Raw genomic sequence first — 16,779 nt, forward strand, 5'->3', positions numbered from 1 at the left:
ATTACTCAGCTATATAAAAAAAAGAATGCATTCTAGTCAGTCCTAATAAGGTGGATGAACAGGAAATATTTTAAGTGTTCTTTGCAGATTGCCATAAATTCTCTGTTGCCCTCTTACCAGAGTTTGTTCTGACTTGCATGTGTTTTCAAAGGCTGAAACCCCTGATGAACAGCCATCAGTATGCAGCCACATTCTTAAAGGATATAAATTCAATCTTTGTTATCTGAGAATGCTGGAAACAGAAATAAAGAGCTCCTCTGAAATTCACACTCAAAATTGTAATCCCTCTTTCTCATGAGAGCTTTTCAACCATTCCCAGTTCTCAAGTATCCAAAAGAGACAAGAAAACAAGAAATTGTAACCATGATGTGAAAACATAACTGTTTTCTTCTCTCTCCTGTATTTCTTTCTTGCCACAGTCCATTCTGGGGGAAAAAAGGAAGCTCCTATGTGAAATGAGATGGTAGGTAGAGAAGCAGGGCGGGGATAAAGAGGGTCCCATAGTGAGTTATTATCACAGGTCTAGTTGCCAGTATGATGATCATTATACTATTAAAAAGTAACTAATTAAAATAATATAAAATAAAAGAGGGCCATAAATGTACCAGTGATGACAGAGTGCCCTGTATCAAGGATGATGATTATTTCAGTCCTAGGTACCTGTGGTCCATTTTAAGAAAGAAAAAAATGAGATGGTAATGCAGGCACTAACTGTCAGACCTTCCAGAACTCTTTAGCCGGGCCTGCCTCACCGGCACACAACCTGTGCATTTAGAAGGGTCCCGTACTTCCTTTCATATCCTACTGCTGCAAACTGGAAATTCTTAATAATTTTTCAACAAGGAGTCCTGCATTCACTTTTCACTGGACCCCAAAAATGGTGCAGTCAAGTCAGTCCTGTCCTTGGGTTTCTAGATATTAAATTTACTTCTAGTTCCCACCTTACTGGAAAAGACTTTAATGCTGGGAAAGATTGAAGGCAAAAGGAGACACGGGCAGCAGTGCATGAGATGGTTAGATAGCATCCCTGAATCAACAGACGTGAATTTGAGCAAATTTGGGGAGATAATGGAAGACAGAGGAGCCTGGCATCCTGCAGTCCATGGAGTCACAAAGAGTCAGACACGATTTAGCAACTGAACAACAAGAAGCAGCTAGTTCCCAATAATTTTGTGCCACCCAACGTTTATCTGTTTAAAATTTGCTACTTCTTACCAACAATTGTTAACATAACAGTCAGGTGAGACTCTAAAGCAGTCTTATATCCTGTTACTCAAATCAGTGCTGCAGAGGCTCCAAGGGACCTGAAGTGATCTGCAGTACTTTGAAAACTGCTTCTGTGAGCAAAAACTTCGCATAGAACCCACTGGCTATGTCGCCACTCAAAAACAAATGCACCGAAGCCTGAATCTCATTCCGTTCATCTCAACTGCTGGATAATGCAAATCCGTGCTCTTAATAGTCGCCCAAATTCGACTGCACACAGAACAACAACAACAAAATTTCTCAGCAGTTCCCTGTGGTGGGAGGATTTCAAATAAAGATTTGGGGAAAGCCTCATTTTCAAGGATTAGGTGAGCCAGCATTTTGTGTTCCTGAAATGTCCTGTGTCTATAACGATCAGGTAGAGAAAGTCATTTCAAGTTCAAATATAACTTGGCGATTGCCACATGGTGCCGAATCTTTCCACCCCTAAGACTTCAAAAACCCAATCAGACAAGTGGCCGTAATCTGACTCCCGGCGCACTGGGAGCCGTGGGGCTGGCAATGTGAGCGCTGCACTCTGGCCGGGGGAGGCATGAGTGACAGACCCGCAGCGAGGCGGTGGGGGTAAGTCCTTCTTTGCCTTAAGGGAACAATGCTGAGGCTCGGATGAAAGATGAAACTTGGGACTCTTTTATTACAGATACGTGTGCTGCTCAGGCAGAATCTAGAAGGAAACTGTAGGGCAGGTGGTTCTTCCAGGGCTGGGTATGGGCATACTCATAAGAGAGGCAGAGAGAGGGCAGAAGAAAAAGGGGGATGATTTACAGCAAAAATCCTCCATATATTGGAGACCTATAGCCCAAGAAAATGCCTCTATGGAGTCTATGGAGCTAAATCTATCATCTAGTATTTTTCATCAGAAAAATCACTTATCTAGGGGCTCAGCTGTCCAGAAGTGGATCAGGCTGGGGGTTCGGCTAGTAAGTAATGTCGGGCTCTCTATAACCCGGTCACATCAACAAACCCCCTTTGTTCTGGAGCAAAAGGGGAAAAAGCACAACAAATGGTATTGATGCATTTCCAGGGAGTGTGAACAGGGAAGGGAACATTGACGGTAGATAACTCAGAGGGGCTGCGAAAGAGCTGAGCTGAGCACTTGTCAAGACAGAGGTATGTATGTGCCGCCAGGGGACCCTGGGGTTCACAGCCCTCTGAGGTTGGTCATTCTGCCCTGGAAAGAGATCAGATTCTGCGGATTTTCAAAGAAAACTAAAGGCATGCTCAAGGTGTCTATTTGTTTACTTCGGAGGTTGGAGGGGGGTTGTTTTTATTCCTCTGGCTGATAAAGTCTTGAAGCTGAAAGAGCAACTGAGCTTCTGAGATTGGGTCTCTGGAGAAGGTGCAGAGAATGAGCAGGGAAGGTGAGGGAGAGGGTGCAGGGAGGAGGCGGCCTGTCCCCAGGGCATGCCTCTCCCTGGGCTCCCTGTGTGGCTGCTGAATGGGACCTGCCGAGTCCTGCCCACCTGGCTGCCTTAGCTTCCTGCCTCTCCCTTTTTTCCCACTAAATCTGGCCACAGAGGACCAGCCCCTGACATAGCACCTAGCCCTCTGCCATCCTGGCTACAGCCGTGGGCTGCTGGTAAGTTCTAAAGCCACTTTTGAAACTTCTTTTTTCAATTTGTGAATTTCTCCCCTTTTGGGATATTGTCATTTCTCCCCCAGGGCACCCTCACTGGCTGCCTGGCTCCAAGCACTGTTTTGGTCTCTTTATTTTCTGTTTCTCTAGGGAGTGTGATGTCAGTGTCCTCCCAGCTGGGGTTTCTCCTAATTGCATGATTTGCTTAGAGTTGTTCACTGGGATGGGGGATGCTCCAGACAGACGGAGTTGGCTGGTCCCCTTCTGGAGCCACCTAGGCTTGGGCAGAAAATGGGTTTCGCTTTCCAGCCCTGTAGCAAAGCCCCATGTCAAACCAGGGGCTGAGTCAAGATCCTAAAGGTCAAGGCAGGGTTCCCCTGGCACTTATAGGCACAGTTCTCACCCACTGGCTCAACCAGACTAGGATCCTGGGGACTCGATGGGGGAGGGAAGCGCCCATGCTCAGAAGAACTGCAATAACTCTAATCTGTTAAAATACCTGGCTTTCTTGCCTGCCTTTGGGTGTGTTAAATTGCTTCGGTCGTTTCCGACTCTTTTCAACACCATGGACCGTAGCCCATCAGGCTCCTCTGTCCATGGGATTCTCTAGGCAAGAATACTGGAGTGGGTTGCTGTGCCCTTCTCCAGGGGATCTTCCCAATCCAAGGATGGAACCCAAGTCTCCTGTATTAGCAGGTGGGTTCTTTACCACTAGCACCACCTGGGAAGCCCACCTTCTCGCATTACCCTTTTCATAGTCCCCTGGGATGAGTCTCACTAAATGCTTTCCACATTCCATCACTCTCTCCTACCCCATCACAGACCAAGAATAAGGGCAAATGTCTTGAAAAACGGGGTCACTGGGATGATTGTCCCCCAAGAGGAATCCTAGTCATTTCTTGCCATTAATATCCTCAAAGCGCATCCCTTCTCAGCTGTGAAGATCCCAAGGTATTAGCAGGGAAACAGTGGAGGAAGAGAGGGTCTTCCTTCCCAAAGGCTGCCTTGCTGCCCCCACCCAGCCTTCACGTCCCCCCCCACCAGTCCTCCCCACCCACTCAAGGCACAGCAAGCTCCCGCAGAAGAGGTACCGGCAGATTTAGAGAATGCCATCAAGAAGACACTAGAGAAAAACCGCTTTCCAGAGCCTCCTGCTTTGAGGCCCATGGTCTTCCTGACCACCCTCCCCTCGCCCAGCGGCCTTCCGCCCCTCTCCCCAAGTCGCTGTCCCTCGCAGTTGGCGGCTAGGGTGCCGGGGGTGCTGCCCGCACACGCTGGCCTCCAGGATCCCTCTGGGAGGATTTTATCAGAGGTGAACATCAAGGGATGGGGAGTCAAGCCCAAGAAGGGACAGTCCCTCAACCCTGCAGAAGTACCGCAGAGGCCAGAATGCACTTCTAATCTATCCCCCGTGTCGGACGAGATGCCTGGGACCCAGGGGTGGGTGGGCTTCCCGGAGCCGCCCCGCCCGGGCGCTCCTGGTCCCGGGCGGCCTGCGCTGGACCTCCGGACCAGGCGGGCTCTAGGACTTCTCCCCACGCTGGCCAGGAGAGCACGGCAGCATCCTCGTCCCAGTTCTGGGTCCCAGCTCTGCTGTGCGAGTCCCCACTGCCCGTATCAGTCAAAAGACATTCTCAAAAGATAGCCTTCCTGGCTTCCTCACAGAACACCCCTTCATCAGAGTCTCCACTGGAGGAGAGAAGGGACAATCAGCTCTCAAAATCCATTTCCAGAATGCCATTTGAACCAGAAAGTGCAAAACTGGAAAAGACCTCTCTTTCTTATGGCCGTAGGTTCCAAATAGAAATGACGTGTAAAAAGTACATTGAAAATGTAAAAAGTTGCTCAGAGGGAATTAACTACAAGGTAAATATACTTAATTCTTTAAGGAACTTGATCCAGATATTTTCCTTTCTAGGGACAATTCAGATAATTTTTCAGTGAAACTGGATGATCTTTGGATATTAAATCAAAGGGGATCAGAATGACAATCTCTTGATTATTAATTAAGGAGATAATTAAGTAGCTAAGGAGATTTTCCCGAAGCATCCTTTCTTTGTATGCAGATGACCTTGAGGGAGGCTTTATATGCAAATAAACTTTGGTGGGAGGTGCCCCACAATAGGCAAGACTGAGGGCCTGCTGCTGCTGTTTGGTGGCTCAGTTGTGTCAGACTCTTTGAGACCCCATGGACTGTAGCCCGCCAGGCTCCTCTGTCCATGGAATTTCCCAGGCAAGAACACTGGAGTGGGTTGTCACTTCCCTCTCCACAGGATCGTCATGACCCAGGGATCGAACCCACATCTCCTGCATTGGCAGGCAGATTGTTTACCACTGAGCCACCTGGGAGCCCGAGGGCCTGGCCATCATCTCAGGAGACTCTGATTCAGTAGCTTCTGATGCCAATTTTGCTTTTTCTTTTCAGTAAGTGTGGACCTTTGTGTACAAGAGAGAGTATCATGGTGGCCTTCAAAGGGGTCTGGACACAAACTTTCTGGAAGGCAGTCACTGCGGAATTTCTGGCCATGCTTATTTTTGTCCTGCTCAGCCTGGGATCCACCATCAACTGGGGTGGAGCAGAAAAGCCACTACCTGTCGACATGGTTCTCATCTCCCTCTGCTTTGGACTCAGCATCGCGACTATGGTCCAGTGCTTTGGCCACATCAGTGGTGGCCACATCAACCCCGCTGTGACGGTGGCCATGGTGTGCACCAGGAGGATTAGCATCGCCAAGTCTGTCTTCTACATTGCAGCTCAGTGCCTGGGCGCCATCATTGGAGCCGGAATTCTCTACCTGGTCACGCCTCCCAGTGTGGTAGGGGGCCTTGGAGTCACCACGGTACCATCTTTAGCTGTTGTTTTCAGTCTCGGACTCCAGGCAGCTTATATGGAGTGCTAAATGACACCCTGGTGACCTTAGAGTCTTTCCTAAAATTGCTAATTTATTCCCAGGGGTTGTCTGATAACTCTTGATAGGGGTGCAAACTGATTCCAGCCACACTGAATATATCATATAGAGTCATTATTTGCTGTTGAATGACTTGAATAGCACTAAGTCTGGGCAGCACAAAAATTGTGTTGGGTTCTTTTTTCCTCTTTCTCTCCATCCCAGTGACTGCATTGACTATATATATAACATAAGACATTTTTATTACAATTATTTGTTGGTTCACTAGCAGAAGGAACAGTTTTATTTGTTACCATGAACATGAGGTTTAAAACATCAAGGGTCACACTCAAAAAAATGAATTGGCATTTGATCCTGGTTTTGTTCTTAGCTGATTAAGTATATCATTTGTTAGCTCAGCACAGGCGTTGATTAAAAAACCACACACAGTTAAATTTTAATTGAAGTATATATTAATTAATTTAAACCTAATTAATAAATTTAATCTTTGCCTTATAAAATTACAAGGCTCTCAAGAAACTCTTTTATAACTTAAGTGCAGCAGTAGCATATTTTGCTTTCTTTGTAGAAAAGAACATTCAGCACAAACTCCCACTTGGTCATTATAAGATTAATTAATTATCTGTGCTGGCCCAAAATAAGTATTTATTTTTGAGGGGGGAGATGCATCTCTCAATCAGGGGTGGAACAGAAGACTCAAACTGACCATCAGTTTTTATAGGAATAAAATGTGCCTTTCACAATGATATGTTATCACAGAAAAGGTTCTCTTGTCAATTCAGATGGAGTATTTTTCTGTCTCCAGGTTCACGGAAATCTTAGCGCTGGACACGGTCTCCTGGTGGAGTTGATAATCACATTTCAGTTGGTGTTTACTATTTTTGCCAGCTGTGATTCCAAACGGACTGATGTCACCGGTTCCATAGCTTTAGCCATTGGGATCTCTGTTGCAATTGGACATTTATTTGCAGTAAGTTTCCAAGTTCCTTTAAATAACGGATCCACGTTGTTTAGCCTCGCCCTTCAGCTGGCCTGAAGATGTTGCGTTTCACAGCTGTAGTTCTTTAGTATCCAGCCTCTTCTGTCCATTTTAGGTTATTGTTTTGCTAACTTTGTGATGAGAATGTTGCTAAGGCTGCTAACCTTCCTCTAACTGACTTGGCCAACAGTGACATAATGCCATGAAGGCTACCTGTTAGTAGCCCTGTTTCAGCAATGTCTGAAGTTGTGTTCTTTTCCCCTGTAGATCAATTACACTGGTGCCAGCATGAACCCCGCCCGATCCTTTGGACCTGCAGTTATCATGGGAAATTGGGAGAACCACTGGGTAACCATCATGTTCATTGTTCCTATTTTCCTAAAGTTGAGGACAATGAGCCATAGAGCTTTTTTTCCCCATTATTTTGCTCACTAGTTTCTCTTTCACCCAACTGTAACCCCCCCACCACCACTTTATTACATCTTTCATAAAGACTAGGGACAGACTGGGACAGATTTTATCTGCTGTAAAACATTTCATATCTCTTTTGAGCCTTTAGTGATAGTCTTTTTTTTTTAACCGCTGCTCTGCACACTGTATTCTGATAGACTTTGGCAGAATATATTGTATATGGAGGTTGCCTGGCTGTAACAAATTAAAATCAGGGTGGTTAAGTGAATATGATGTTTAAATAATTGAAAGTAAACCCTTCCCAGCAATGATACATAATATGCTTGCGAAACAATAAAAAGAAGAAAAAGAGAAATGCTTAAAAGCACGTAGCAAAAATATTTACCCTTCTTGTTTACAAAAGCATGAACCCAATTAACAGTATAGGAGCTGGGAGCATGTGAACTGCAGATGGTGAGGAATGGATAGTGCCAGAGCTTATGCTATTATCACCATATCCATAGCTGGAAGAATAAGTGACTTTCAGGAAAGACACAATTCTCACACCTCATGCCTACCCTACTTAATGTGGGGGCAGTGCTTCTAGAGAGCAGCGGTATCCATTGATACCACAGTCGATTTCTTTTCAATTGTTTCTTACCAAAAAGAAATGTAAATCCCTTAAATGAATAATGTGACAGTTCTGAAGATCTTTTACATACTGACTTACAACAACCAATAAAAATAGGTGTATATAAGCCAGCTTCAAATGGGGCTAACTTTTATCTTCATGTATATGTTGTGAATGCTCTTTTACACCTTTTATTTTTAATTCACGAATGTAATGTTTTTTGTTTTATTGCTGTATAGTTGATACACAATTCTGTGTTAGTTTCAGGTGTACAGCAAAGTGATTTAGTTACACACACAAGTGTATGAATGTATATATATATTCTTTTTAGATTCTTTTCTGTAATAGATGTCGCTTATGTTTTAATGTCATGCATACAGGGGTTATTAACCCAGTCACATGCATTCATCCGTGATCTATGTTGCAAATGAGAAGAAACTGCCCCACTGCTATGTGCTTTCACTTCTAAGAAAAGTGTACCAAGTCTTTATGAGTAATCTATCCCATTAAATAAAAGCATGAACATCAGTGATCAAAAGCAAGGATTTGGACCCGGCCATGAAAAAGCTTAGTCAGCAATACTATCCATGCAATTGGTCATTTTGCCACTGAAATTCCCATGTATGTCTCTAAGGACTTGCCACATTAACAGGAATGGAAACGCAGTATATAGATCTCAGGGCTTCCCAGGTGGCACTAGTGGTAAGCCACCTGCCAATCTGGGAGATGCAAGAGACACCGGTTCGATCCCTGGGTCGAGACAATCCCCTGGAGGAGGAAATGGCAACCCACTCGAGTATTCTTGCCTAGAGAATCCCATGGACAGAGGAGCCTGGTGTCATGGGGTCACAAAGAGTTGGACACAACTGAGCAAAGGAACACAGTATATAGATCTTATGATAAAAGTACAACTTTTAGTTCAACTTATACACTCAAACAATTTTTCTATTTGAAATTTAGAAAAATGAAAAATTTTAATCCATGAGGACTTTAAAATGTAGATGAAAACATGTGTTTTTATTAATTATTTGAGTTGTGATACACTAGTTAAAATTTGAGTGGCAAAAAAAAATCCTTAGCTTGTTGACTGAATCTAAGGTTCCCCTTGTTGCTATAACACTTAATCCTACTGAAAACTAATGTCCGTTTTGTAACAATGGTTGTGTAAAATTAACAATTAAAGTATATCTGTAAATAGGTAGACTGATAGATGAAAATAGCAAGATATTAATGATGAATTTTGCGTGTGGTATAATAATATTTTTTAGTCTTCTTTTCTGGATTTTCTGGATTTTTAGCAGTAAAAATTCTTTACCTTTATGAATTTTAAAAGTTAAGGGGCATTATAACTTTGGAAATAGCAACTTGAAACTGAGATTTGTTTTGAGAGCATGCAGCCAGATGTCTTCTGAATAAGTGTTTTGAAGGAACTGTAATTATTTAGCAGTCCTTTGTCTCTCTTGTGGAATTTGGAGCTTATGGAATAGAGCATACCAAATGAGATCTTACCAAAGGAATGTAGCACAAAGACATTTAGAGGAGGGCTCTCATTTCCCCTTTGAAAGGGCATTAAGAAGGTCAACTCTGACATGATTTCTTTCATGTTCAAGATAAGGAACTTGGTTCTTGCAGCCACTTTGTCAACAATTTCCCTGTAAAGTGTATGTGTTCCGCTTCAGCTTAAGTTTGAATTTTCTTTAGACTGTGCAATGAGGGTGCTAAATGAATTTAATTTCCACAGAGTGTTTTAACCCAGAAGTATTCATCTGATTTTTTTTTTCCAAATGAGAGAAGTGTAGCATGTGTGTGTGTATCTGTGCTAAGCTCTTCAGTCGTGTCCAACTCTTCACGACCCCATTGACTGTAGCCCACCAGGCTTCTCTGTCCATGGGCTTCTCCAGGAAAGAACACTGGAGTGGGTTTCCGTTCCCTTCTCCAGGGGATCGTCCTGACCCAGAGAACGAACTCCTGTCTCTTATGTCTCCTGCATTGGCAGGCAGGTTCTTTACCATTAGCGAGTATAATAGAAAACAGCATAATGGTTCGAAAGAGCTTTGAAATCAGACAGACCTGAAATCCCAGCTCAACCACTCGCTAAGCATAAATTTTTAAGCAAGCTTCTCACCCTCTCTGCATATCCATTTTCATACCCATAAAATGGGATAATAATAATATCTATCTCAAAGATCAGTTAGAATAAAATGAGTTAATACAAGTTAAGCACTGAATACAGCCAGCCCAGAGAAAGTACTCAATAAACAGTGTTTGGCATGCTGCAGTCCGTGGGGTCACAAAGAGTCGAACACAACTTAGTGACTGAACAACTGTTGCTCAAGTCCATCTGCTGAATGAACGTCTAATGCTCCACAATCTGAAAGTGAAAGTCTTAGTTTCTCAGTCTTGTCTGATTCTTTGCAACCCCATGGACTGTAACCTAGCTACCAAGCTCCTCCTCTTGCCTGGAATTCTCCAGGCAAGAATACTGAAGTGGTTAGCCATTCCCTTCTCCAGGGAGTCTTCCTGAGCCAGGTCTCTCGCATTGCAGGCAGATTTTTACTGTCTGAGATCCTATAGTCTACATGTACTCTAAAGCAAATGTTAGAGTTTATCCAATCTCAAAACTTAGTTTATTCTAGACACATAACTAATATGATAGAAACTTCTAGTTATTGAATTAAAATCCTATGGGATGGCAAATCCTCTACTCACCATCATCCATAAACTCAGCACAGATTTTTCCACCAAGTCATCAGTATAAGAACCATGAGGATAAACGCACTCTGCAAGAAGATCAATGGATAAACCTTGAGGTTTTCTCTTAAAACAAATCACCAAATTTCAGAGAAAAAAAACATGTAACATAAGGAAAGTGACTTATAGCCAGCCTAGATCCATACATCTTTAAATTGTCTAGGAAACATGGAAAGGAGCAAGTTACTATGAAACTGGAACTCTTAAGTACTTTACAAGTATTTCAATTTAATCCTGACAACGGTGAGGTGTGTATTATTATTATTCCTGTTTTGCATCTGATGGAATTAAGTGTTCATGAGGTTATGTAATGGATGCAAGCAGTCACAAAATTGCTAAGTGGTAGACCTCAGATGCCATTTATCATGCTGTACTGAATAATTAAAGCCCCAAGTGGTACGATCTGTACCATGATTGTGATTATGTAGAAAACCAATATAAGATGGCAATATTAAGAAAACAAGTATTGATACTTTCCAGAAAATTTTTTCTCTATTTTAGTTAAATAAGTTTTAGTGTCTTTTTAATTTATAGCACCACCAAAGAGGACCTATCTTTCAGGATTATCTGAAAATGGAAAGAACATAATGAAAGCAGGAAAAGAAAAGAGGAAACAGTCTTCTTATTTTCTGTTCAAAATGTTATTTAGTAATATATGGATCTCAGACGTAGATTTAACGTGCTTTCTTATTTTGTTTCCAAGGGTCTCTTTTTATGCATGCCATATTTGCTCTCAATTTAAATCAGCAAAGTTCTATATTCATGCATTGTTCAGAGAAATAGTTTTACTCTACTTACGCTCTATAACTCTTCCATCTTTCTCCCAGATATATTGGGTTGGACCAATCATAGGAGCTGTCCTTGCTGGTGGCCTCTATGAGTATGTCTTCTGTCCAGATGTTGAACTCAAACGTCGATTTAAAGAAGCCTTCAGCAAAGCTGCCCAGCAAACAAAAGGGAGCTACATGGAGGTGGAGGACAACAGGAGTCAGGTAGAGACCGACGACTTGATTCTAAAACCCGGAGTGGTGCACGTGATCGACATTGACCGGGGGGAGGAGAAGAAAGGGAAAGACCCATCTGGAGAGGTGTTGTCTTCAGTATGACTAGCAGGCAGCACTGAAAGCAGACAAGAGCCCTTAGAACTGTCCTCAGATCTCCTTCCACCCATTAAGGAAACAGATTTGTTATAAATTAGACATGTGCAGGTTTGTTGTTTCATGTCATATTACTCAGTCTAGACAGTAAATATTTCATTATTTACCAAGGAGGACTGGAAGAAACCTATCATGAATTTCAAATCTAAAAAAAAAAAATCTTTTTGAAGTATCCCCAAAGCAAATGTGTATCTAGTTTATCTATTTGACATTAATTGATAATCAATTTAAAATGCTATCAAGATTTTGTTAAGGCTTGCCTGACGTATCTATCACACAGACATAACCTATCAGCTTATTTCCTCTTCCTTGTAAGTGGTATCGCCAATCCTCATCTGAGTATTTATTCTTTTAAATCCAGTTTGTCAATGGCAAAATGCAGAGTATGTCACAGAGTCTTGCACATTCGAGAGAGAAAATATAACAAACTCTTTTACATGCAATCCCTTATGTTTAAACTACCTCGGCAAATGAATATTAATGAGTCATTGCTAATGAGTTGTTTTCATTTATATTTCAAATACCCAACTTTCAACCCAAACTCAGTTCATAATATTTCTTCCTCCTCCTCACTGTCTCTAGGGTAAATATGGATCTAAAGCCCAGAAATTTGAATAATGTTCATAAAATTCTTTATGTTTATTCACCTAATAAAACATCTACATCATAAGGTACCTATTGAGACTCAGGACAAACAGACCTGAAAAATTATATGGGGGTGGGTGGAAACTTCCCATCATACAAAAATCCTGTGGAAAAAGGCAATCTGTAGGATGGTTTCAGATGATCTGTTTTCAGTGCATGTCCTCAAATACACCACATGAGTTTAACAATCTAAACTTGTAACCACTTAACCGTTTGCTTTTTTTTTTTTAATTTATTGGCAAAACTGGGGTGTTTTTTTTTGTTTGTAATTTTGGTTAACTGTACTTAAACATTAGCTGAGACATATTTTTGATAACAAGAACATAACTAGTTGAGTTCTGAGTTTTTGTTAATTATTAAGCTCTGCTCATTCTAGAAGGTGTACACACTGGTCCTGCCAGCCCCAATCGCTGCTACCCTCCCACTTCTCATGACATTTATTGATAATCTTCACTGTGCCTTTGTTGATCATCTTCATTGTACACGTAATGATATTTTAATGAACTAAAATGCACGAAGGACAAGAACAACAAGACTGCAAAATAAAAGGGTGAGGACATCAAAATCCTCTGTATTCCAAGCTGACTAGATGACAGTCTTTCATTTGTAGAGATACTGTATGTAACCCAATGTGGTTTTTAAGAATTTTCATTATTGACTCATTTGTTTGTCAAAATAACTTGGGTTGTTTTTTTTTTTTTTTTTCTGTACTGCTTTGCCTTATGTCAGTAAAATTGTCTCTAGAAATGCCAGTTGCTGTCATCTAAACCCCAGTCTGTTCTAGCCTTTGTTTTAGACAAAGAGCTGCAAAAGTCGATTTCACTGAACAAAAGCTAATAGTAAAGCAAAAACCTATCACTGCAAAGAGTGGCTTGTAAATAGCTGATAATCAAGGGCTTTCTTCTCCCACACACAGTTCCAACTGCGTGTCACTTTTCAGTGTTAATGGCAGTTGTGTGTCTGTTGCAGTGAGATAATGGACCACTATTAAATCTGATTCTCTTCGGTGCTAGGAAAGGAATGCATAAGGTTCCAAGAGAGACATCACACCAGGGGAGTCCCCAGAAGTCCCATTGTCATCTTTTTGGCAGGTGCCTAAATCCCAGGTCCCTTTGGTGGCTGTCCACACCCTCCATCATCGAGGCACGCTGCTTCCTGCTTGGGACAGCATCTATAGGAACTAGGGTGTATTTCTAAGGATGGTTTATGCCCATCTTTTCATGTTTGCTCAATATATCATTAAAGGCTTAAAACTAGGAGTGGTTTAGCTCAAAAGATAATGCTATCAACCATAGGCAAACATGCCAGTTCAAAAATAAGTTAGGTTAGCAAGGGAAAGGGTCTTCCCTGGTGGCTCAGATGATAAAGAATCTGATTGCAATGGAGGAGACACAGGTTTGATCCCTGGGTCAGGAAGATCCCTTGGAGAAGAGAATGGCAACCCACTCCAGTATTCTGGCCTGGAGAATTCCATGGACAGAGGAGCCTGGCTGCAAAGAGTTGGACACAACTAAGCAACTAACACACACATCAAGGGAAAAAAGGAAACATTTTGAATACACTTCAAGTTTACTGGTGTAGGATCATTTTTATTCAGCCATATGGTTTACTTCTTATACAGTCAATTTTACACTTACTTCCAGTTAGAGCATTTGATAAGCTATCACTGGAAAAAAAAAAAAAACCCTCATGAATTATATTTTGGTCATTTGTTTTCCAGCAACAAGCAGAGTACCTGGCACATAGTAGGTATTCAAAACAAGTGTGTTAGTTGAGAAAATATATATATACATTTCATTTGTGATTTAAGGATATAAATAATTTTCTTTTCATCTTTATTTTGTTCAATATTTTATAGAAGCATGAGTTCAAGGAGTACTAAGGGAAGGCCATATAAATGTAAAAACCATCGAATATATTTTTGCCTTCTACTATTTTAGGGGCATGCAGCGAATGAAAGCTTCTGCACTTTCCTTTCCCCGCATATGAGACAACATATTTTGTATTTCACTCAAGGCTCTACCAGTAAAAAGTAATGAAATTGTACCTTTCTAATGACATCTATGCAGCAGGGGTCTTTTGCCTTGTGGATGACACCAAATTATCCAAGTGTATTAAGAGACTGGGGCTTTTTCCTTTAATCCCTTCTTATTAATGAAGTGCATCGTGCTGCTCCCAGGAGAGTGCTGCTGACAGATATACAGAAAAGAGATCAGAGAGAAAAAACTGGAAGGACATAAATGAATTATACCCAGCCAGGAAACGATGCCAGCCGCCTCTTCCCTAAGGAAAAGTACAACAAGCGCCCCCCGCCCCAATTGTAAGGTGGTCCCTACATCGCAAATGTATATAGTTTGCCAAAGGAGTACAAAGGGTAAGAGTTATTTTTTAAGTTTCCAGGGCTTTCTTTAAAATTGGGGGTCCAGAGTTTGAAAGTATGTTTTCATTGTAGAAGATGACATTTTCTTCAAAGAGTTCTCAACTTTTATACTGGAAGGAAGTATTTTCTGGTATCTAAATAGTTGCTTAAATGTAACATTCTTACACTTCATTTCTGCCATTTGATGTTTTTCCTATATTCTTGTATTTTCCCCCTTTTGATCCTTTTACTGATGCAGTTGGTAGGTGCTGGCTCAGTCTTGAAGATTTTACAAGATTAGAAGTATTTTGCTAACACGCTTCCCTGGTGGCTCAGATGGTAAAGAATCCGCCTGCATTGCGGAAGGCCTGGGTTCGATCCCTGGGCTGGGAAGATCCCCTGGAGGAGGGCATGGCAATCCACTCCAGTATTCTTGCTTGGAGAATCCCATGGACAGAGGAGCCTGGTGGGCTACAGTCCCTGGGGTTGCAAAGAGTCGAACACGACTGAGCAACTAAGCACAGCACCCAGCACATGACGGAATTAAGCCATCTAATTATTAGAGGTCTGATTCTAGATAGCACAGAATATTCTTCTTAGACCATGAAACCAGGCAACTCACTTACTGATTTAAACTCCATAATGAACCAAAATATTCCAAAATAGAATAGCACATTCAAATACTAGAATTGATCCCAGTGAAGCTCTCTGTTGCAGCCTGTTGACACTGTTTCCACATGCTGTGAACATGTGACAGATAAATTGCCTTTGTGACAGCTAAGAATGACAACGCGAGCCCAACAGACCAACTTATCAGACAAGAGAAAGCTGATATAAACTCTCATCATAAGCACTATAGAATATGCAAACTCAGGCTATTTGATACCTGAAAGTCATTCTGTCTTTCCCAATACGTTGATGGCATCAAAATTATTAGAAAAGTGTGTTTACTCTCTGGAAAGTGTAATGTAACACTCTCTTTACCCCAAATTGTGTACATTTGCATTGCTTTCATAGTACTTTACAGATCACTCCAAAACAGCTGTAACTTTTGAAACCCTCTTCCCTAAAATACATGCAAGATATTTAATCCAGGGCTTTAAAACTGTGGCTGCTCACTTTGTCAAATGACAATAACCTATGAAAATACAGATCAAATAAATGTTATGCAACATGTACGATTAACATTAAACTTTAAAGCAGTTATAGCATTACCTATGCATGTTAAAACTCAAGAGCTAAAAAATACACTGAATTTATATAACCCATCAGAATGTCTTTCTAGATTCTCTTCAGGATTAATTAAATAAACATGCAATTTATAAAACTATATAAACAATTGTTTATCACTTTTATGACTCAAATCACAATAAAATTGTAATTCATGATAAACTGGTGAGAATAAACTGAACATATGGTTATATTCACAATTATTCATTAACTGAAATGTTATTCCAGTGTTAGAGCTAATGTTAAGGAGATTGAAACTGTAATGTCTAATATTTGGAATAATCTATTAAAGTGTTAGCACTGTGGTTGATTTCCATGAATTATGTTGATCTCATATTACTAAGCTTGTGCAAATAAAGTGTTTAATATTTTAAAAGGTAAGCATTGTGTTTGATGATTTTGAAAATTCATCCACAGCTTTTGCTCATTTCATCTTGAAGCATCATTGAGAAGGACCGGGAGGTTTAGATATTTGAGTACAATCAACACCAAATGAAATGGTTGTGGAATCCATATAATAAAATATATTTCTGAGAGCCTACAGAGTACACAGTATGTTAGGTCCTCATATAGACAGTGAAAATGTTTTTGTGGGCTTAATTCTAAATGTTCACATCTGTGCAAAACAGACCATTGAATATCAGCTATCATTATAGAGAGTCAAAGAGTGAAGACTTAAACAACTGTGACTCAAATGAGGCTGGTATTGCAAAATAGACGATCCATCCTCAGGGCATTTGGCAAATTCTGCCTACCCAGATGGATAACGTAGCCTCAGTGAGTATCAGTTTACTCCCTTGGGTTCTCGGTTGGAACCTCTCAATTTTGAGAGGTTACAGACCTTCAGGGAAGGATTGAGGACAATCATTTATGTAACATGCAACCC

General features: G+C 41.3%; 1 protein-coding gene across 3 annotated transcripts; it reads left to right on the forward strand.

The window, feature by feature from the left end:
* The first annotated feature begins 1,728 nt into the window (after positions 1-1,728).
* AQP4 (aquaporin 4) lies at positions 1,729-16,274 on the forward strand. Of its 3 annotated transcripts, none has more exons than NM_181003.4 (5): positions 1,729-1,830; positions 5,268-5,682; positions 6,557-6,721; positions 6,998-7,078; positions 11,330-16,274. In NM_181003.4, the coding sequence occupies exons 1-5, from the start codon at positions 1,799-1,801 to the stop codon at positions 11,606-11,608; spliced, it is 972 nt and encodes a 323-aa protein (NP_851346.1). In that variant the 5' UTR covers positions 1,729-1,798; the 3' UTR covers positions 11,609-16,274. The 3 variants fall into 2 exon arrangements, with proteins under 3 accessions (NP_851346.1, NP_001304721.1, NP_001304723.1); NM_001317794.2 differs by lacking the exon at positions 1,729-1,830 and adding an exon at positions 2,780-2,845.
* The last annotated feature ends 505 nt before the right edge of the window (positions 16,275-16,779 follow it).

The sequence above is a fragment of the Bos taurus genome, chromosome 24 (genome assembly GCF_002263795.3).
Source record: "Bos taurus isolate L1 Dominette 01449 registration number 42190680 breed Hereford chromosome 24, ARS-UCD2.0, whole genome shotgun sequence".
NCBI lineage: Eukaryota > Metazoa > Chordata > Mammalia > Artiodactyla > Bovidae > Bos > Bos taurus.

What these genes read in the sequence shown, in the direction of transcription:
- AQP4 (NM_181003.4), top strand. Translation starts at nt 1,799, where the DNA reads ATGAGTGACAGACCCGCAGCGAGGCGGTGGGG. An exon ending in CCCGCAGCGAGGCGGTGGGG is followed by an intron (nt 1,831 to 5,267) that starts GTAAGTCCTTCT and finishes TTTTCTTTTCAG; the next exon opens with TAAGTGTGGACCTTTGTGTA. An exon ending in CAATTGGACATTTATTTGCA is followed by an intron (nt 6,722 to 6,997) that starts GTAAGTTTCCAA and finishes TTTCCCCTGTAG; the next exon opens with ATCAATTACACTGGTGCCAG.